The sequence below is a fragment of the Chiloscyllium plagiosum genome, unplaced genomic scaffold, assembly GCF_037043375.1.
Source record: "Chiloscyllium plagiosum isolate Xiang-an unplaced genomic scaffold, Cpla_swu_hap1 HiC_scaffold_13, whole genome shotgun sequence".
NCBI lineage: Eukaryota > Metazoa > Chordata > Chondrichthyes > Orectolobiformes > Hemiscylliidae > Chiloscyllium > Chiloscyllium plagiosum.
The window spans coordinates 77754970-77776327 of record NW_028270151.1 but is presented as its reverse complement, the minus strand read 5'-3'; the positions used below and the strand labels follow the sequence as shown (position 1 = coordinate 77776327).

The following is a 21358-nucleotide window of genomic DNA, read 5'->3' as shown; positions in this document are numbered from 1 at the left end:
TTATGTTGTCATCAAAGCTTATATTCCTACATATCTTTGTGTCATTAGCAAATTTAGCAACAAGATACATTTGGTCCTGTCATCCAAGTTATGTATAAATAAGTTGTTAGGAATTGATGCTCCTCTCTCATACATCTTGCCATCCTGACATTTCCTGTTAGCTAACCAATCGTCTACCCATGCTAATGTCATCCCCTACAGCATAAGCTCTTATTTTGTCTTGTGTAGCAATAACATTTGCCATACTAATAGCTTCATTTGTTTAAATGGCTTTGGAATCAATGTTAAACCTCCCACTTTTTGAAGTCGGAATCCTACTTCCTCAGCACCAACAGTTCTACACCAACACTAACACAGAGATCATAAAGAACATGTGGTTTACGGCGGGATTAAAACACTGCACTACTTTATTGTGTGAAGTGGAAAGAGCATCAAACATGAAGTTATACAGTGCAGTTTGCTTCACACCAGCCGAGACTGTTCTACATACACTATGGTATAATAGTGTCATTGTCTTAGCCCTTATAAGGGTGAACTGATCCATTTAAGTTGCAGTTGTGGTGCTTTTCAATTTAACATAATATCTGGCAGTTAACACACGCAATACAGTCTTTGGTACTGAACTGATTATCTCTTTTACGCCCTTACAAACATTAAACCCAGCCAACTTACAGATTTAATTGTACTAAATGCTAAAATGTAGCCTCCACTGGACTCAGTTACTTCTTTATTATTGTAAGTATAAAAAAAGGCTTCTCTAAATAAATTAGCAGAGTTTTGTTTTCTATAATAGTACAACATTTTTTTATATTCTGACTACTGTGCAGTATACAATGTGTCTCAGATAAATATATAAAAACATTTGAGAAATCAATTCAGTCAGAAAACAGAAAGCATTAGAGATACACAACAGATCAGTGAAATATCTTCCAGATGTTGAGGTTGTGGTTGGAATCAAACAACAACAATTTGCACTCGTAGAAAGTCATTAAAGTGGTAGAAGGTCCAAAGTTGGTTCACAGAAGAATAACCAAACAAATTTTATGCCAAGCCAAGTAAACAGGTAGGGGTATTAAGATTGGTGGCAATCAGAGAGGTAGGTATTAAGAAATGTCTTAAATAGAAGGACAGAGACAGAAGGTCTGGGGAAAGAGCTTGGGACCTTGGCGTCTGAAGGCACAGCCACCCATCAAAATGAAACACCTTCACAAGACCCTGCTTTCTTGGCCTCCTGATTTTTAAGTTCCAAGAAAGGTCCATTAGAGGGTTAATCTTTACAGGTACAATTTCAGCATTTTTCAGTTTCATTTCTTTTTAAAAAAAAACTTTCTTTGCATCATCAGCAAGATGCTAATGTCTACCTCAAGAAAGTTGCCACTGCAGTCTGCATGTCCCGTAGCATGCACAGCATTGGCTCGTAAACTCCCGACGGTCCTTGCAGCTGAAGCCAGTTTCCCAGCTTGCTCACACACTCTAACACCTCGTTATTGGTGATGACAGGGGCTATGCTTCGTGACCTTCTGTCAACCTCACGCTCTTGCACTTTGATCTCCAGGCGGGGCCTCTTGGTTGTCACACAACTGTCCTCAGATTTGGGCTGCAAGCCAGGAGGCTCCTCCTGTTTTGCTGGGAGCAAGTGAGGACAGAAATTAGCCGAGTCAAGGTCGCCCCCGGGGATTCTGGGACCCAGACAGATTGCATGCTTTTTCAACTTGTCTCCATGGTGTGAGTCAGCACAGGGAGTCTGCTCCATGCCCCCATAGGCCCGATACAACATTTGGATTGCATCGAGCAAGGTCACATTGTGGCCAATATCAGTGACTCTGGCCTCGGCTTCAGGTCTCTCAGGAGTCAGCCCATTTGCTACAGAGCCATCACAATCGTGCCGCTCGTTGGAATCCTTCTTAAAGACAATGTTGTTCCGAGCTTTCCATCGCGAGAGCCATCCATCAGTTGGCTCAAAGTCATTGTGATGTAGCTCCTCCGCAAACTCCTTGGCCTTTGTCTTTAGCATGGGGCCAGAGATGCGGACTCCTTCAGCCACAGCATGCTGGAACCACAAGAGAAGAGCGTCCTCCACCTCAATATCCTTCCCCTTCCTCTTCCTCTTGCGATTGGGATTGGCGTTCTGTCGCCATTCTTCCAGGATCCTCTCCCTGTTCTGGCTGATGCGTCCCACCTGGCTCTTGGAGATGTTGAACATCTTGGCCACCGAGGCGTAGGAGACTTTTGGGCCTTGCAGAGCCATGACAACCTTCACCTTCTCAGCAAGCGGCAGATCCGTGCGCTTGTGATTCGTCGGCATCATGGGCAAGGTTCCAATTCCTCCCAGGAGGATAAATGGTCTGCCACAAAAAGAAGCAGCAATGAGATTTTGTACAGTGAATGAGTACCTGGATGATGACAAAAACAGTAAGGACCAAATTAGACAAACAAGAACGGATTTTGGATACATTGCAAGAAACAATTGGCATGAGGCAAACTAACAGCATGGAGGGGTGTAGTGATAATTACACCAGACTCATTGTCCAAAAACCCAGGCTAATGTGTTCGGAGGACACGTTGACATTTAAGTTCAGTAAAATCTGGAATTAAAAATTGGTCTGATAGCGGCCATTGTTGATTGTTATAAACATCCCATCTGGCTCACTAAAGAAGAAAATCTGCCATCCTTACCCTACATATGACTCCAAACCCACAGCCAATGTGCTTGACTCTTAATTGCCCATGAGGTTTCCTGTCTTACCAGTCGCTTACTGTCTCAGACTCTGGTATACCAAGCTGCTATGCTATAAAGTACCGGCTTCAGCAAGGAATCAATGGACTAAAAATACAGAGAAAATTGCTGAAAATACCTAGCAGGTCAGGGCATCTATGAAGAGAAAAACAGGGTTAACCTTTCAAGTCATGGCCTTTCATGACGACCTGCTGAATATTTCCAGGAATTTTCATTTCAGTTGTGCAGCATCTACTGGATTCTGCTTTTCATTCAATGGACCACCAATGGTTCAGCCAGACTACCATTTGCTCCAATCTATATCAGAAGCCAAACTGGCAAGCGAAGACTCACAAAACAAGTAACAACAACCAAAGAGTACAGAAAAGTTAAAACAGGAAGTCTTGATTAGCTGGCACGGAAGTGTTTTAAAGGATTAGGATAAAAATAATCCAACGTTTTCTGCGATCCTGGGAATGAATGAGTAAGAGTAGTTGCCAGTGTAAATTCTATACCCATTGCGTTTACTATATCCAGGAAGAGAGCACTTAGTGGGCTTTCACTTGAGCACAAAAGAAAATAATAAGGAAACAATCATAAAAACAAAGCAGTGGAGAAACTCAGCAGGAATGGAACGAGTATCTGCAGTGGTTTGCTTTTAATAAGAAAATGGAGGTGTATGCCTGTAAATGTTTCACTCTTCAAATAAATATAAGAGTAAGTAAACAGTACCTCCAATATCATCCATCACCAATTAGTTTTTAGAATAAAACGGTCAGAACACTAAGCTGAATTATGGGCAGTGAGAATCAGACAGAAGCAAGATCATGTGAAGTTGCTGATTGCAATCAAAAATGAACAAAGAATTCAAGTTCAAAGGAGATCTGAACATCATTGCATTGATCAGGGACAGGACAGGAAGGAAAGGAACACAGAGATGGGAAGCTGCAGTTGAGAGAAAAATAACATATCAAATTCACAGAATCTCAGCGTAGAAACAGGTATTTGGCCTAACAGGTGAAACTGGCTCATGCCATCATCATCGCACTCTATAGATAACAAAGTTCCTTCATCTTGTATTCTGTTCAGGAATGCAGGAGAAACTTTAGAAGATCAGAGATTAGGACTCAAGCCTTAAACAGCATGGGCTTTGTTGAGCTAAAAAGGTGTCAAGCAGAAAGGATTTGGTTTATTTTACAAAAAAAAGAGGAAAGTGAGCTCCATACTTTAGCAACAGACAAGATAGTATGGCCAACAGTGAGAACTCAGGACAGTGCCTCAAAGGGAAGGGGAACTGTGGGCTTGCGGCAGATATTGAAAGACTTCATCTTTTAAATATGGGAAGAAACAAAATTATGAAGTGATTGACTAATTACAACATAGTGAGTCAGCCATCAGACTGAGAGGGATGGAAAATACAAAATTTTAGCAATTGCTTATCTCCCCACCTATTTTACTTTTTACATGACAGCAGTAAAGCAAGTGCAATTGAATTGTAGCATTTACCTGGAGTCCTTTTCATTCTCTGTACTCAGCCTGTTTGTGTCCTGTGTTTTCTCACTCATCCACCGTGTGATTAGCTCACGGTTCTCATCAGCCATCTTCTGCAGTCGTTCTTCAAGGGTGCTGAATGTGATGTGGAGAGTGTTGTATTCATTTTTCAGTACGTGATTGGCTCGCTCCAAGTCCTGCAGGTTAGTCCGCAGCTCCTGGCATTCCACCTCCAGCCTCTTAATCCGTTTGTGGTACTCCACCATTCTGAAACACAGCAGGATGCAAAGTGCAGGTTTACTTGGGTAATTTACACAGATTGCATGTGTTCAGCAGGTGGATATGTCTCATAATTACATTGGACGACAGGGAGGCTATAAAAATGGGGTAAAGATACAGAATATCTCTGAGAGTGAGAGTGGATTTATCTGTGATGGCCATTACTGTCCCAGAGCTCACAATCACAACATTTCACCACATGACCCCACTTGGGGTCCTGATCTCCACCTTAGGAAGACCTGGCTGAAAGAAACTTAACAACACATCCGATTTCAGGAGTAAGAGAAAATACAGGTGCAGGGAAACAGTAAGAACAAGGTTCACCCATTTGAATGCAAGACCACAAGGTGTTAAAGACAGTTATCTCCTTTGATTTGAAGCTATGTTTCTAGCATACACTACATATTCCAACTTTCCTCTAGCCCTTTAATACATGAGCCTCCAAATATCCTCATTTATAAAATCCAATCTGCCATTGTTGGTCTGAGTGATTCTAACTGAATATATCAAAACAAAAATCAGAAACAATCCAATCTGAAAAAAGCAGAGAGCTTCTGCCATTGAAGGATTTCAAATGAAGGCACGTAATTATAAGATTAAATGCGAAAGATTTACAGCAGAGTCAAGGACACGGTTTAAAAATGAATCATGGGTTGCAGGATTGCACTATCATAGAGAGAGATATTCTCTTTCAGTTCAATGCAAAAATCCGCTCAATTGCAGGCAGATGGGCATCTAAATATCCTCTCTCCAAATCTAAAATGAGTCTGACTCTAATTTGCCCACTAACGATCCACTGGTCTTGGTCCACATAGGTACCAACAACATAGATAAAACTAGGCCAGAGGTTCTGCTAAGGGAGTATGAACAGTTCGGAGTTAAATTCAAAAGCAGAACCAAAAACGTAATAATCTCTGGATTACTACCTGAGCCATAAGCTAATTGGCACAGGACCAATAAGGTTAAGGGTGGCTCAAAGATTGGGATGGGAGAAATGGGTTTGAATTCATGGGACATTGGTACCAGTACTGGGGAGGAAGGGACCTGTTCCGATGGGACGGTCTTCATTTGAACCGTGCTGAGACCAGGGTTCCAGAGAATCATATAACTAGGGCTGTAGGCAGGGCTTTAAACTAAATGGTGGTGGTAGTAAGGGGCAGTGGGGACAGCTCAGTTCTAAGGGAAATTAGAAAACCTGAATTAAAGGAGGCAAGAGTGCAGAACTCAGGAGAGGTTATTAAAATCTCCAGGCCAGAGTGTACGGGAAGGGTTAGCAACCAAACTTCAAGCACACTGGACAAACAAACAATAATGAGAAAAGGGAACGTTAATACAGGACTGAAGGTGTTATACCTGAATGCACGCAGTATTAGGAATAAGGTAAATGAACTTGTGGCATAGATTGAAATTGGCAGTCATGATGTGGTGGGCTTCATGGAGATGTGCAAGGGGATCAGAACAGGGAGCTGAGTATTCAAGGATGTACATCCTATCGAAAAGATAGGCAGGTGGGAAGAGGGGGTGGGGTTGCCTTATTAGTAAGAACTGAAATTAAATCAATTGTAAGAAGTGAAGTAGAGTCAAATAGTGCAGATTCTGTGTGGGTAGAATTGAGGAACTGCAAAAGGTAAAAAAAAACATAGCTGGAGTTATGTACAGGCTTCCAAATAGTACTCAAGAGCTGCAGCACAATATATACCAATAGATATAAAAGATGTGTAGGAACGGTAAAGTTAAAGTTAGAGTGATCATGGGGGATTTCAATATGCAAGTGGACTGCGAAAATCAGGTTGGTAGTGGATTGCAAGAAAAGGAATGTGTGGAATGTCTACAAGATGGATTTTTGGAGCAGCTTGTAGTGGAGCCCAATTAGGAACAGGCAATATTAGATATAGTGTTGTGCAATGAGGCTGACTTGATAAGGGAGCTTAAGGAGCACCTTAAGAGGCAGTGATCATAATATGATTGAATTACTCTGCAATTTGAGATAGAGAGAGAAAATTGAATCAGAGGTAATGGTATTTCAGCTGAATGAAGGTAAATACAGAGGCATGCAGGAGGAAGTGGATAGAATAGACTGGAAGAGGAGCCTAGCAGCAAAGCCATAGCAATGGTAGGAGTTTCTGGGAGTAATTCAGGAGACAGCAGAGATTCATCCCGAGGAAAAAGCAGCATGGTACAGGGAGGATGAGGCGACCATGACTGACTAGGGAAGTCAGGGATAGCATAAAAGCAAAATAGAAAGCATATAACGTGGTAAAGGACAGTGGGAAGCTAGAGGATTGGGAAGTTTACAAAGACGGACAGAGAGCAACAGAAAAAAATAAGGTAGAAGGTTAAATATGAGGGCAAGCTAGCCAGTAATATAAAGGAAGACTAGGAGTTTCTTTCAATATATATAGAGGGCAAAAGAGAGGCAAAAGTGAACATTGGACCAACGAAAAATGACGCTGGGGAGATTGTAGAGATAATAGGGTCCTTCTCAGGATGACAGCCGTTGACAAGTGGTGTTCCGCAAGGTTCAGTGTTGGGACCATAACTTTTCACTTTATACATTAACAATCTAGCTAAAGGAGCTGAGGGCATTCTGGCTATGTTTGCAGATGATGCAAAGATAGGTAGAGGGAGAGGTAGCATTGAGGAGGTGGGGAGGCTGCAGAAAGATTTGGACAGGTTAGGAGAGTGGGCAAAGTAATGGCAGATGGAGTACAATGTGGGAAAGAGTGAGGTCATGCACTTTAGTAGGAAGAGTAGAGGCATGGACTATTTTCTAAATGGGGAAAAAATTCAGAAGTCTGAAGTGTAAAGAGACTTGGGAGTTCTAGTCCAGGATTTTCTCAAGGTAAACTTCCAGGTTGAGTCAGTAATTAGGAAAGCAAATGCAATGGTGGCATTTATTTTAAGGACTTGAATATAAAAACAGGGATGTCTTTTTGAGGCTCTGTGAGGCTCATTTGGAGTCAGACCACATTTGGAATATCATGTGCAGTTTTGGGCCCCATATCTCAGGAAGGATGTACTGGCCCTGGAGCATGCTCAGAGGACGTTCGTGTGAATGGTCCCAGGAATGAAAAGCTTAACAAATAAGGAAAGTTTGAGGATTCTGGGTTTATACTTGATGGACTTTAGAAGGATGAGGGGAATCTAATTGAAACATATAGAATAGTGAATGGCCTGGGCAGGGTAGACGTTGGGAAGATGTTTCCATTGGTAGGAGATACTAGGACGTGAGGGCACAGCCTTCGAGTAAAGGAATGGAGATAAGGAGAAACTTCTTCAGCCAGAGAGTGGTGAGTCTATGGAATTCATTGCCACAGAAGAATGTGGAGGCCAGGTCATTGAGTATATTTAAGACCTCGATAGAGTATCAAGGGTTACAGGGAGAAAGGGGGAGAATGGGGTTGAGCAACATATCAGCCATGATTGAGTGGCGGAGCAGACTCGATGGGCTGAATGGCCTAATTTCCACTCCTATGTCTTATGGTCTAACTTACTTTGCCTCGTTGGTCAAGATTTCTCTATCTTTTTGCTGCAGTCTGCTATTGAGTTCGATCATGCTTTGTGTGAGCTGGGCAAGAGAGAAAGGAGAAAAAAAAATTAATTACAAGACCCCATACAGTACAAAACCATGGCATCTACTGTGTGCATATTTTAATTTATTTAAATAAATCCAATCAATTATACCTAACTGTTAAGGTACATTTAACTGAAGTAAATGAAGCAACAAAGCAAGAATGATGGATGGGGGTGGGAATAACGTCCACGTAAGGAGTGAATGTTTGAATCTAAAACCATGTTATGAAGAGTTGTAAGGCAAAATGTGACACATGACTTTGACTGGCAACAAAAACAGTAACAAGGAGGAATAAAATTAATGTAATTAAAAAAAACATTAAATGTATTACTTAATTGAAATGCAAACTGGGGCAACAACCTATTGTTAAAACACTTTTCCATTCTTTTGAAGTAGAATTAGGTAGTTTATCAAAAAGAGGGACATTGAAGGATCCAGGCAGCAATCAAAGCAATAGGATAACATGGCTCAAGTGCAGTCAAACACCAGAACAGACATTATGGGCTAATGAGCTCTCTCTGTACTGTAATATTACATTCTACAATGGGCTGTTTCTGTGCCCAAACTTTCTGTACAAGCCTCCCTCCACTGTTCTCTAATTAATGGCACACTTATGTTGCTGGTCCAAAGTAGCTACCACCACAAATAAATACCACAATCAGCAATCCATCTTTTTCAATGCATGGCAGCAGGGGAGGCTGCTTGGCGGACGCTAGCAAAGGAAATCTATCATCCTGACCTGGTTTGGTCTGGTCTGCTGGTGAAAAGGCAATAAATGTTGGCTTTGCTGGTCATGCACACCGCCCTTTAACAAATTTGTTTTAAAAATATGCTGACTAAGATTTCAGGAACACTCCAAATTCTAATACGTTGATTTCTTACCTGGATCTTTGTCAGTACAATGTGGATGTTTTGCCATTGTTGTACTTATGTCTCTGACACAAAATTCCTCAATGAAAGCTAAAATTAATGTGGGACAACACAAAAAGTATCTTTCAACTCAGGAGACCAGCTTTCAGTCCATCATGCCCAGGTTGGCTCTTTGTCAAAGCCATGCAATTAATCCATTCCACCATTCTTTCCCCAGAGCCCTGATTACTTTATTTTTTCAATTCCATTTTTAATGTTATCTGCTTCCTCTGTGCTTTCAGACAATATATTCCAGATCATCATAAGTCACAGCATAATAATAATTCTCATCTTCCCTCTGCCAATTTTACGAAATCTGCATCCTCTGAGCACTGACCCTCCTGCCAATTTTTTTTTTATTTATTCTATTAAAACTCATGTTTTAACAGCTCTATTAAATTTCCATCGTAACAGCTGTGTTCTAGGGATAATAATTCCAGCTTTTCCAGTCTCAATCCCTCATCGCTAGTCCCATTCTGTTAAACCTCTGTACCCCCTCTAAGGCCATGACAGCCTTCCTAAAGTACATTTCCCACAGGTGGACAATGTTCCAGCAGAGGCTAAACCAGCAATCTATGAAAGTTTAATGCACTTTCTCCTGAAGACATCAAGGCAGAATTCTTATATATTATATGGACACAGCTACTCAATACCCAACTTCTCCCTCAGTGTCATGGTCTTCATCATTTTAAACTTTGTGTGGGATGGTTACAAATACACAGTTCACAAATACACTTAAGACGTGACCTCACCTCGGGAGCTTGTCTCTCGGTGTCATCACACACACGGGGGCCCAGTGGTTAGCACTGCTGCCTCACAGCGCCAGAGATCCGGGTTCAATTCCCACCTCGGGTAACTGTGTGTGTGGAGTTTGCACATTCTCCCAGTGTCTGCGTGGGTTTCCTCCGGGTACTCCGGTTTCCTCCCACAGTCTAAAGTTGTGCAGGTCAGGTGAATTGGCCATGCTAAGTTGCCTGTAGTGTTAGGTGAAGGGGTAAATGTAGAGGAATGGGTCTGGGTGGGTTGCTCTTCGGAGGGTCGGTGTGGACTTGTTGGGCCGAAGGGCCTGTTTCCACACTGTAAGTAATCTAATCTAATTTAATAAACACTGAGGTTGCAGAAACTCATTATAAATAGGGATTTGATGCAAATATCAGAAGCAGAAGAACAGTAGGTCAAAGGTAGAGATGATTCCTGAACCAGGAACAGCAAATGATCATAACAGGCACTGAAATTGACCTTGCTGGCCTAGGATAACGGAGGGACTTTCTGCTGATAAGCGACTGTCAAATTACAGAACATCAGAGCTTCAAGGGAGATGAAGAACCACAGTTAAAGCTGTAGAAATAAGGAGCCTGGGTCTGCACAGCTTTAGTCATGACCTTCCAATCTATTGGAGAAAAGATTCAGGTATTCAATCGCACCAAACAGCAAAACTGCACAGCCGAGAGCGACTGCAAAGAACCCTGACCGTTGGGGTTGATACCTACATCTCCGCGATTTTTGTGAAACTCCATCAACTCATCCTGTTGCTGAATCCAGGTCTGAGTGCCTTTTTGCAGCAGTATTTCATTCGGTGTCCCCTGCAGGGCTGGTCTAATATGTGGGAGGGATAAAAATAGACACGTTAATGGTCAGAGTGAAGGTTTTTACGTAATCAAGAACAGGTCTTAGCTACACCATGCTTATAAACTAGCAAAGGAAGACTTAATACAACGCTTTATACTACATGAGAGAATGGCTGGCAGATTGACTGATTGGGCAAGGCATTGCTATGAAGAAAGCAGTGAAGTACTACACGCTCCCAAGCTCCAGGGAAATCAAAACTGTTGAGAATGTTTGAAATTTGGCATTCTTCCATTTGTGTTGATAAATAAAAGATGCAAAGCTTTAGAAATGTGTTTCTCTTTTCAGCAACTGGGAGATTTGATATTTTGAATGACTTGAGGATTTGCCAGGATCTGGAATCCTGACAAGGTCAAAAATCTCCCTGAAAAGACAGCAAATGATGATTCCATAAGTAATTTGAAAATGGAGTAAAACAAGGATGAGAAACTTGCAGAGTAATGATAAAAAAGATGGGCACGCTAAACCAAACATGCCTACTATTTCAAATAACCAGCATGTGAATGGCAGTCAAATGGCATCTGCCTACATATGAATGAGGCACAAGTGTAGTTTCGGCCTTTCGAACACTCCAGCCTTTAATAAGTGTTGACTGTAATCACAAATTCACATTCCCACCTATAACTGATAAGTTTTCACCCCTTGCTTAACAAGAGTCCATTCATCTCTGCTTTAAAAATATTCAAAGACTCTGTTTCCACCATCTTTTGAAGAACAACATTCTTCTGAGAGAACATCTTGTCTCATCTATTTTAAACAGATGACTATTTTTTTTTAATGACCCAGAGTTCTAGTGCTTTACTACAAGTACTACGATTCATCTACTTCTATGAATTCCTGGACTTAGATTCTCAGCCACAAAAAGGCACACAGACTAATGACAGCACTAATAATATTTAAATATTATGTGCTACAGGGAAGGGAAATGGTTGTGGGTGTCTGAGAATGAACATAAAACGAGCTTGAGAGATACACAAAATATGGTATACTGGAGACTGATAAATAGGAACACAAGAGGAAAGGTTTGCGAGAGAAAGAAACATGCAAAACAGTGAGAGAGTGAGATCACCAGAGAAGAGCTAATGAGCAAGTGAGAGGATGCCAGATAAAATTCTATTTTGCCAGTATTTATTATGACTTATCCTACATAGTTTCTCTCAAGCCCTGTAAATCTGTGACCAATCACCCTGCTTTCAGTTCTTAGTTTCATTCTACTTTATTTGCCAACAGAATTAGGAACATTAACCAAAGTTCTTTTCGAATAGTCAAAGCAAAACTACTGAGATTAGCAACTTGAGGGGGCATTTGCTCACATAGCAACAACTGCATTGCCAATATATTTCTTTCTGGTGTTTGTGAAACAGCCGGAGATGTTCTGATTTCATGACAGATGCTGTGAAAATAGAAATTATTGTCTTTGTCTCATTCTTCAAGATGCAATTCCAAAACTTGCCATCGCCTTCCAAACATAACTGGAGGAGCCATTCTATCATCTGCTCCGAGACAGAAAATGTCAGCAGACACTTCCATCATGGAGGAATGACGCTGGGGCTGCTTTCCCTGAACATTGAAGGCTGAGGGGTGACCTCAGAGGTTTATAAAATCATGAGGGGCATGGATAAGATAAATACACAAAGTCTTTTCCATGGGGTGGGGGAGTCCAGAACTAGAGGGCATAGGTTTAGGGTGAGAGGGGAAAGATATAAAAGGGACCTAAGGGACAACTTTTTCACGCAGAGGGTGGTGCATGTATGGAATGGGCTGCCACAGGAAGTGGTGAAGGCTGGGGTTCAATACAACATTTAAAAGGCATCTGGTTGGGTATATGAATAGGAAGGGTTTAGAAGGATATGGGCCAAGTGCTGGCAAATGGGTCTAGATTAAATCGGGATATCTGGTCGGCATGGACGAGTTGGTCCAAAGGGTCTGTTTCCGTGCTATTTCCATCAGAAATTTCTTTGAATGTACAAATTCCAGCAGGAACAGGAGCTGAGGCTAATATTTCCTAACCTTTAACTAGGAGCATTGAGACTAATTGTCATGTCTCGATTGCCACTCCAGTGGGGATCAGCACAGTAGCTTAATTTAGCATCGTCTTTACCCAACAGAATCAACTGTAGAACATTCAGACACAAAATCAAACAGGAATCAATCTATATAACACTTTTAACATAAATTGTCTCAACATTCTTAGGTTTCAGCCATTTATAATCTCTATCAAGGATCTAGATGAGAGGCCAACTGTATTACGTTCAGGTTTTCTGATAAAACAAAGTTAGGTGGAAAGGTAAGCTGAGAGGAGGATACAAAGAGGCTGCCAAAAGAATATAGACAGGTTAAGGAAGTGAACAAGAACGTGGAATATAATAAAGTGTGAAATTATGCACTTACAATGGATCTTACTAACACTGTACCTGGAGGACCGTCTACAGGTTTGATCAGCCTATCTTATCCAAAGAGGGAGTGTGCTGGAAGCTCAATGGACTGGTTCCTGGCATGAGGGGTTTGTCCCAGGAGGGGAAATTGAGTAGGTTAGAGTTAAGTTCCCTAGAATTTAGAAGAACAAGAAGTGATCCAATTGAAATATATAACATTCAGGGTAAATGCTGGGAGCACGTTTTCCCCTGACTGGAGAGTGCTAGGGAACTTAACTCTAACCTACTCAATTTCCCCTCCTGGGACAAACCCCTCATGCCAGGAACCAGTCCATTGAGCTTCCAGCACACTCCCTTGATGTCACAGTCTTAAAATAAGGCACTTGGCATTTTCTGCCGAAGAGTGTGGAGGGATTCATTAGAAGTTTGAGAAGCTTTGAAATTCTCAGCCCCAGAAGGTGCTCAGTGATTGAGTCCATTCGACAGATAGATCAAATAGATTTTTGGCATACCAAGGAATACAGACAGTGCAAGAAGGTAGAATTGAGATAGAAAATTAGCCACAATCTTACTAAATGGCAGAGCTGGCCGGAATGGCCTTTACTTGCTCCTAATTATGTACTAGAGCATAATAAAACAAAACCTGACATCAGGAAAAGGCGTTATTACATTGTATGGCCAAACCCCTGTTCAAGGCAATATGTTATAGGGAATGTTGAGTGAGAGTGAGTGAGAGTGTGAGAGTGTGAGAGTGTGAGAGTGTGAGAGTGTGAGAGTGTGAGAGTGTGAGAGTGTGAGAGTGTGAGAGTGTGAGAGTGTGAGAGTGTGAGAGTGTGAGAGTGTGAGAGTGTGAGAGTGTGAGAGAGTGAGAGAGTGAGAGAGAGTGAGAGAGTGAGAGAGTGACAGTGAGTGAGAGTGAGAGAGTGAGAGAGAGTGAGAGAGTGAGAGTGAGAGAGAGTGAGAGAGTGAGAGAGTGAGAGTGTGAGAGTGTGAGAGTGTGAGAGTGTGAGAGTGTGAGAGTGAGAGAGTGAGAGTGAGAGTGAGAGTGAGAGTGAGAGTGAGAGAGAGAGTGAGAGAGAGAGTGAGAGAGTGAGAGAGTGAGAGAGTGACAGAGAGAGAGAGAGAGTGACAGAGAGAGAGAGAGAGTGACAGAGAGAGAGAGAGAGTGACAGAGAGAGAGAGAGTGACAGAGAGAGAGAGAGTGACAGAGAGAGAGAGAGTGACAGAGAGAGAGAGAGTGACAGAGAGAGAGAGTGACAGAGAGAGAGAGTGACAGAGAGAGAGAGTGACAGAGAGAGAGAGTGACAGAGAGAGAGAGTGACAGAGAGAGAGAGTGACAGAGAGAGTGACAGAAGGTAGTTTAGGAATTGAATTCCAGAGCTCAGGGACTAGATAGTTGAAGGCACAGCTGCCTGTAATGGCTCAGAATAAGAAAGTTAAAATCCAGTCAAGAGCAGACCACTATTATAGCTGCCATGACGGAAATACAAGAGGAACAATGCCCAAATACATAAACTCTGAAGTGTGAGAATGCTCCCCTATCTGTAGGGGTTTCCTAAGTGGCTATTCATGGATCACATATTAAAATTTTAGATTCTTACCATCCTACCTCAAGACTCTATGGTATGAATGCATTACTATAATGATAGGGAGCCATTACAGCTTGGACACTCTTGACATACCTGATAGTCTGGAGGTCACATTTTTCAACTCGAAGTCTGTCGGTCAGAGCTGCCTGCAGATCGCATTTGTCCAGCAGCTTACCATCTACAATAAAATGTAAAACACGAGCAAAACAGTGTTAGTATGATTTCCACTGCTCTCAAGAGCATTCAAATAGCTCGCCTACTATCACCACTGGCTGACTTACCAAGTCAAGATGTGGAGGTGCCGGTGATGGACTGGGGTGGACAAAGTTAAAAATCTCACAACACCAATTTATAGTCCAACAGGTTTAATTGGAAGTACAAACTTTCAGAGCACTTGGCTTCGTCAGCACTAGTTAACAAATGAAGGAGCAGCGCTCCGAAAGCTTGTACAGCTGCACTTACAAATAAACCTGTTGGACTATAACCTGGTGTTGTGTGATTTTTAAACTTTACTGATTCAAATCATTGATCCAAGTGACACTGCATTAAACAGCTCAGAAGCCTACATTCGATGCTTGTTCTGGAGAAGTCATTGCACAGACTCCAGCATATTTAGATTAATTAAGTTTTATTGCCACTTCTACCTGGATGCAGGAAAACAGTGAAAAGTGCAAAGATATTTCAACATGTTCTATCATGACCAACAACCCAGGAAATGATAGGTGCCCTCCCAAGGGGATACAGCTACTGCCTAAAACACAGAGAACATAAGTTGTTAAGTTCAATAGTCTGTACCCAGCTTTAGACCATATGTGGATCAAGTGTTGGAAATTCAGCTGTTATCCTCAATGCATCTAAACTATTGAGGGGTGAAGTCAGGATGAATGGGAGGGAATAGCTCCCTATCATTATCCGGTGTTGCTCCTAAACATTGGTGGGTAACAGCATGATCAGACTCGACTGTCAGGCTCCTAGCGTTTAACAAGCTGTTGACACATATAACAGGCAGCATCAATGATAAAGAATGGATGCTTGGGCATGGTGGAGGCAGCCTGGGGCATTGTAAGACCTCCCTCATTAAGAGGCAGATTAGCAGCTTCAGGAGAAACATGATGGGGTAAGTGGAAAAAAATCAATCCAGGTCTTCCAAGGACTTTCATCTATCTAGCCTGGTATATGCCTGACTCCAGTCCCACTCAACGTCATTATATCTTGACATAAAAATTATTCTGCTCTAAAGAAGGTAGCCAATGAGAGTTACCTTCCTCATGTAGCTCACCTCCTAAGAACAAATAAATCACATTCCGTTCAGCTCCTAAATTAAAACTACTTATCACGACTGAACAGATCTAATGGGCTACACCAGCCAAACACAAGCCTAACCACTCAGACTCTAGAACCTGTTGTAGCATCTTCCTCTCCATCTACTGCTAGAGTGATTGATTATGTCTGAACGGAACTGTGGCAGATAATATTTTTACTTAGAGCCAAACAAAATAATAGCTACATGATTCCTATTACAGGATAATTTCAGGAGAAATATGAAAAGCAGGATTCGCTGATCTGGCATGCCAACAGGAGCTACTGGAGGAGCTCATCAGGTCTGGCAGCAAGAGATTTATGGGAAACAGAGTTAACACTTCAAGTCCAATGTGATTCTTCTTTGGATTTGTTTCCAAACACGACATGAAAACATTAACTGTTTCACTCTCTATAGATGCTGTAGAACTGCTAAGTTTCTCCATGACATTCTGTTAATATTTCAGATCTCCAGTGTCCACAGTGCTGATCTGGCACTGCCTGCAGACAGGGGCTGCTGTGTCCGGTGAAAGAAGATGGGGTAGATGGAAAATTCAGTTCAGGTCTAAAGGGTTTATCATGTTAATTCATCATGTCCAATGAAGGCAAGCATACCATATGCCTTCTTGATCACTCTATCCACCTGTGCAGCCACCGTCAGGGTACAATGGGCCTGAACTCTAGAATTAGACTTCCCAAAATGCATCACCTCACATTTGCCTGGATTGAACTCCATCTGCCACTTCTCCGCCCAACTCTCCACTCTATCTATATTCTCCTGTATTCTTTGACAGTCCCTTATGCTTTCTGCTACTCCACCAATCTTTATGTCATCTGCAAACTTACTGATCAGACCAACAGTGCCTCTTCCAGATCATTTATGTATATCACAAACAACAGTGGCCCAAGCACTGATCCCTGTGGAACACCACTGGTCACTTTTCTCCATTTCGAGAAACTCCCTTCAACTACTACTCTCTGTCTCCTGTTGCTCAACCAGTTCTTTATCCACCTAGCTAGAAAACCCTGCGACTTCATTTTCTCCATTTGTTTACCATGGGGAACCTTAGCAAACGCCTTATTAAAATCCACGTATATGATATCTACAGCCCTTCCTCCACGTATCAAGTTGGCCACTTCCTCAAAGAACTCTATTAAGTTGGTAAGGCATGATCTACCCCGCACAATACCATGTTGCCTATCACTGATAACCCCATTAATTTCCAAATATAAATAGATTTTATCTCTCAGTACCTTTTCCAGCAACTTTCCCACAACTGATGTTAGGCTCACAGGTCTGTAGTTACCTGGAATATCCCTACTACCCTTCTTGTACAGGGGGACATCGTGAACAACCCTCCAGTCCTCCAGTACTTCACCTGTGTTTACAGATGATACAAAGATATCGATCAGGGCCCCAACTATTTCCCCTCTAGCCTCTCTCAGCAACCTGGGATAGATCCCATCTAGTCCTAGGGATTTGTCCACCGTAATATCCTTTAGCCGACCCAACACATCTTCCCTCCTTATGTCAACGTGATCCAGAGTAAACAAACTTCTATCTCTAATCTCAGCATTCATCACTTTCCGTTCCTTGGTGAACACTGATGCAAAGTAATCATTGAGAATCTCACCCATATTCTCAGGTTCGACACACAACCTTCCTTCCTTATCCTTTAGTGGACCAACCCTTTCTCTGGTTACCCTCTTTCTTCTTATATAAAAATAAAAGGCCTTGCGATTCCCCTTAATTCTGCTTGCTAAAGTTATTTCATGACCACTTTTAGCCCACTTGATTCTTCGTTTAAGATTGGACCTACTCCCCCGATATTCCTCCAAGGCCCATTCTGTTCTTAGCTGCCTGGACCTTATGTACGCTTCCCTTTTCCTCTTGGCTAGTCACACAATTTCTCCTGTCATCCACAGTTCACGAATCTTGCCTTTCCTCTCCCTTGTGTTCAAAGGGACATGCCTATCCTGCATTATCTTCAACCTATCTTTGAAAGCCTCCCACATATCAACTGTGGACTTTCCTTCAAATAACTGTGTCCAATCCACATTTCCCAGCTCCTGCCTAATTTTTATATAATTGGCCTTGGCCCAGTTTAGTACTCATCCCTTAGGACCACTCTCACCTTTGTCTACGAGTATTCTTAAACTTACAGAATTGTGGTCACTATTCCCAAAGAAATCCCCCACTGCAACTTCTACCACCTGGCCTGGCTCATTCCCCAACACCAGGTCCAATATGGCCCCTTCCTTTGTTGGACTATTGACATACTACTCTAGAAAACTTTCCTGGATGCTCCTTACAAATTCTGCCCCATCCAGACCTCTGACACTCAGTGTATCCCAGTCAATGTTGGGAAAATTAAAATCTCCCATCACCACCACTCTGCTGCCTCTACATCTTTGCATAATCTGTTTACCTACTTGTTCTTCTACCTCATGCTCACTGTTGGGAGGCCTGTAATACAACCCAACCAATGTAAATGCACCCTTATTTCTCAGCTCCACCCATAACACCTCACTGCCCAAGTCCTCCATCATGTTCTCCTTTAGCACAGCTGTGATATCATCCCTGACCAGCAATGCAAATCCTCCCCCACTTTCACTTCCCTCCCTGTCCTGTCTGAAGCATCTATATCCTGGAACATTTAGTTGCCAATCATGCTCTTCCTTCAACCAAGTCTCTGCGATCGTAATAATGTATTACTCCCAGGCACCAGTCCAAGCCCTAAAGTTCATCTGCCTTACCCACTAGTCTCCTTGCATCAAAGCATATGTACTTCAGGCCGCCAGTTCTTTTGCGTCCATCTGCTCTCTGCCTACTCTTCCCCTTGGTAATGTTAACTTTGTGATCCTTCCAATCACCAGTTTCCACCTCACTGTCTAGTAGTCTTCCCTCCTGATTCCCAGCCCCCTGCCACATTAGTTTAAAACCTCCCCCAAGGACAATAGTTCCAGTCTGGTTCAGGTGTAGATCGCCCAATTTGTAATAGTCCAACCTTCCCCAGAACCGGTCACCATTTCCCACAAATCTGAACCCCTCCCTCCTACACCATCCCTCATGCACGTGTTCATCCTGCCTATTCTTTCATTTCTACGCTGGCTAGCACATGGCCCTCGTAGCAATCCCGAGATCACTACCTTTGAGGTCCTCTTCTGTAACTTCTCTCCTAGCTCCCTGAATTCTGCTTTCAGGACCTCATCTTATATCATTGGTGCATATGTGCACCACGACAACTGGCTGTTCACCCTTCCCTTTCAGAATGCTCTGCAACTGATCGGGTCAGGGATGTCACCAAGCACCTGGGAGGCAACATACCATCCAGGAGTCTCGTTTTCAGCCACAGAACCACCTATCTACTCCCCTTACAATAGAATCCCCTATGACAAGTCTTTTTCCCACCCTTCTGAACAGCACTGCCCACCATGTTGCTATGATCCCGGCAACTGCTGCCCTCCCCTGGCGAGCCATCTCCCCCAACAGTATCCAAAACAGTATACCTGTTTTGGAGGGAGATGTCTGCAGGGGACACCTGCACTGCCTTCTTACTCTTTCTCTGCCTTTTGGTCACCTATTCACTGTCTCTCTCAGCAATTCTAACCTGCAGTGTGACTAATTCACTATACATGCCATCCACAACCTCCTCAGCATTGTGGATGCTCCACTGAGTCCATCTGTAGCTCCAGAGCTGTCATACGGTCAAATAAGAGCTGCAGCTGGACACACTTCTTGCAAATATAAGAGTCAGGAATGTCAGCCACTTCTCTGAGCTCTCACATCAGGCAAGAGGCACATGCCACGGGTCTGAGGTCCCCTGCCAATCTAAGCCTTAGCTTTATATCAACTAACTAAAACCAAACAATGTACTTAAATATATGAAAGATAAGAAAGAAAAAAATAAATAAACCTTACTTTACGGAGTCCTTTTTCTTCTGATAGAGGAGGGTGGGCAGGAGGGAGATACTACATATGTAGCATCTCGGGTTTAGCCACTGCCCAAATGTATACTAAGTCCTTACCGTCCCGGCAACTTCCCTGTCTCCAACGTCACCTCTGCTCTGTCTCCTGCTGCTCCTGGACAGGAAAAAAGCCTTAGGCTTCAAAGGTAAGAATTTATACTGTTCTCTTACCTTCCCCGCAACCTCGTTGTCTCCAACGTCACCCCCATTGTCTCCCGCTGCTCCCGGACAGGAAAAAGGCCGTGGGCTTCGAAGGTAAGAATTTATACTGTTCTCTTACCTTCCCAGCAACTTCCTTGTCTCCAACATCACCCCCGTTCTGTCTCCCACTGCTTCCGGACAGGAAAAATAAATGCCATCTGTTTAGGGAATACAGCTACATTTGACCCAACAATTTATCCCATATCATTCACCTGACTTTTCAGTGACTGATCACACCTGGCTCAGCTTTTATTTGTCTGATAAATTACAAATGAAAAGTAGACTGAAAATTCAGAATACACAAGTTGTCAAACACTTAATCAAGCTGTTCAGACATCCTATGACCCATTTTCAAGACAGGTGGAACTTAAACATAGATTTTTTGGCTCAGAAGTAGTGACAGTACTGCTGTACCAAAAGACCCTGACTTACCATAATGATTTTTTTATTCTCAAATCACATTCTCGAGACATCTGAGGCAACTGGACAAACTGCAAATGTCACTTTGAAAGTTTAGCAATAATCTTGGAATTTGCAGATGTCATTTTGAAAGTTTAGTAATAATTTTAGAATTCCACATTTCCACCACATGGCACAAAAAGCAGAATGGTTTGTACAAACAAAGATCTAGAATGGTCAAACTCCACAGCCCAAAAGGAGGGGTGCAATGTTTGCTAAGGATTGGGAATGTGCTATGATGTGGAGATACCGGTGTTGAACCAGGGTGGGCAAAGTCAGAAGTCACACAACACCAGGTTATACACCAACAGGTATATTTAAAATCACAAGCTTTTTGAGCACTGCTCTTTCACCAAGTATAGGTATTTAGTGCTTTGTTGACTTTGAGGTATTTGACTGCACACTGTCAGAGGGAGGATCTGAGTGAGCAGGATGCATTGAGGTGCAGTGGGTGGTGTCGACTCCAGCAGGGAGTCCGACAGGGAGGGAGAGTAAGAGTGCGACAGGCGGCCTGTCAACCCAGCCCGACCCAGTACCTACAGGCCCCAAACAGCGCTCCCAGCGACTGCCGCTCCAATCGCTCCCGTTCCGCCATCTTCCCCGGGGTCCTTCCACACACAGCGGCGCCGAGCTTCCCGATTGTCTGCCTGTTGAGGCGTCGGGGCAAGAATCGTACAAAAGCTAGGGACTGCAGCCCTGGGATTGAGATAGAAAAAACTGAAGAGTTGTCGCTTTTTAAAGTACCCAAATTTCCAAACAGGCGGCAGGTTGGACAACTATTTGGGCTTCGTGCCGCCATCTTTCATACAGGCGCTGTGAACTGTTGATACGCGCCAGTCTTGCCCATCCCTCTCAGCCTGCATTGACCTTG

At 42.8% G+C, this 21358-nt stretch overlaps 1 protein-coding gene across 6 annotated transcripts; it reads right to left on the bottom strand.

Annotated features, from left to right (window-relative positions):
- Positions 1–389: 389 nt before the first annotated feature.
- Positions 390–21083, bottom strand: LOC122555765 (uncharacterized). 6 transcript variants are annotated; one of them, XM_043701882.2, is made up of 6 exons: positions 21028–21083; positions 14653–14737; positions 10460–10565; positions 7981–8054; positions 4223–4474; positions 390–2345 (listed from the first exon to the last, which is right to left on the bottom strand). In XM_043701882.2, exons 1-6 carry the CDS (start codon positions 21080–21082, stop codon positions 1358–1360), a joined length of 1560 nt encoding a protein of 519 aa, XP_043557817.2. In that variant the 5' UTR covers position 21083; the 3' UTR covers positions 390–1357. The 6 variants fall into 6 exon arrangements, with proteins under 6 accessions (XP_043557817.2, XP_087849902.1, XP_087849901.1 ...); XM_087993776.1 differs by lacking the exon at positions 21028–21083 and adding an exon at positions 20461–20989 and having other exon boundaries at positions 390–2393; XM_087993775.1 differs by lacking the exon at positions 21028–21083 and adding an exon at positions 19999–20436 and having other exon boundaries at positions 390–2393.
- Positions 21084–21358: the final 275 nt, after the last annotated feature.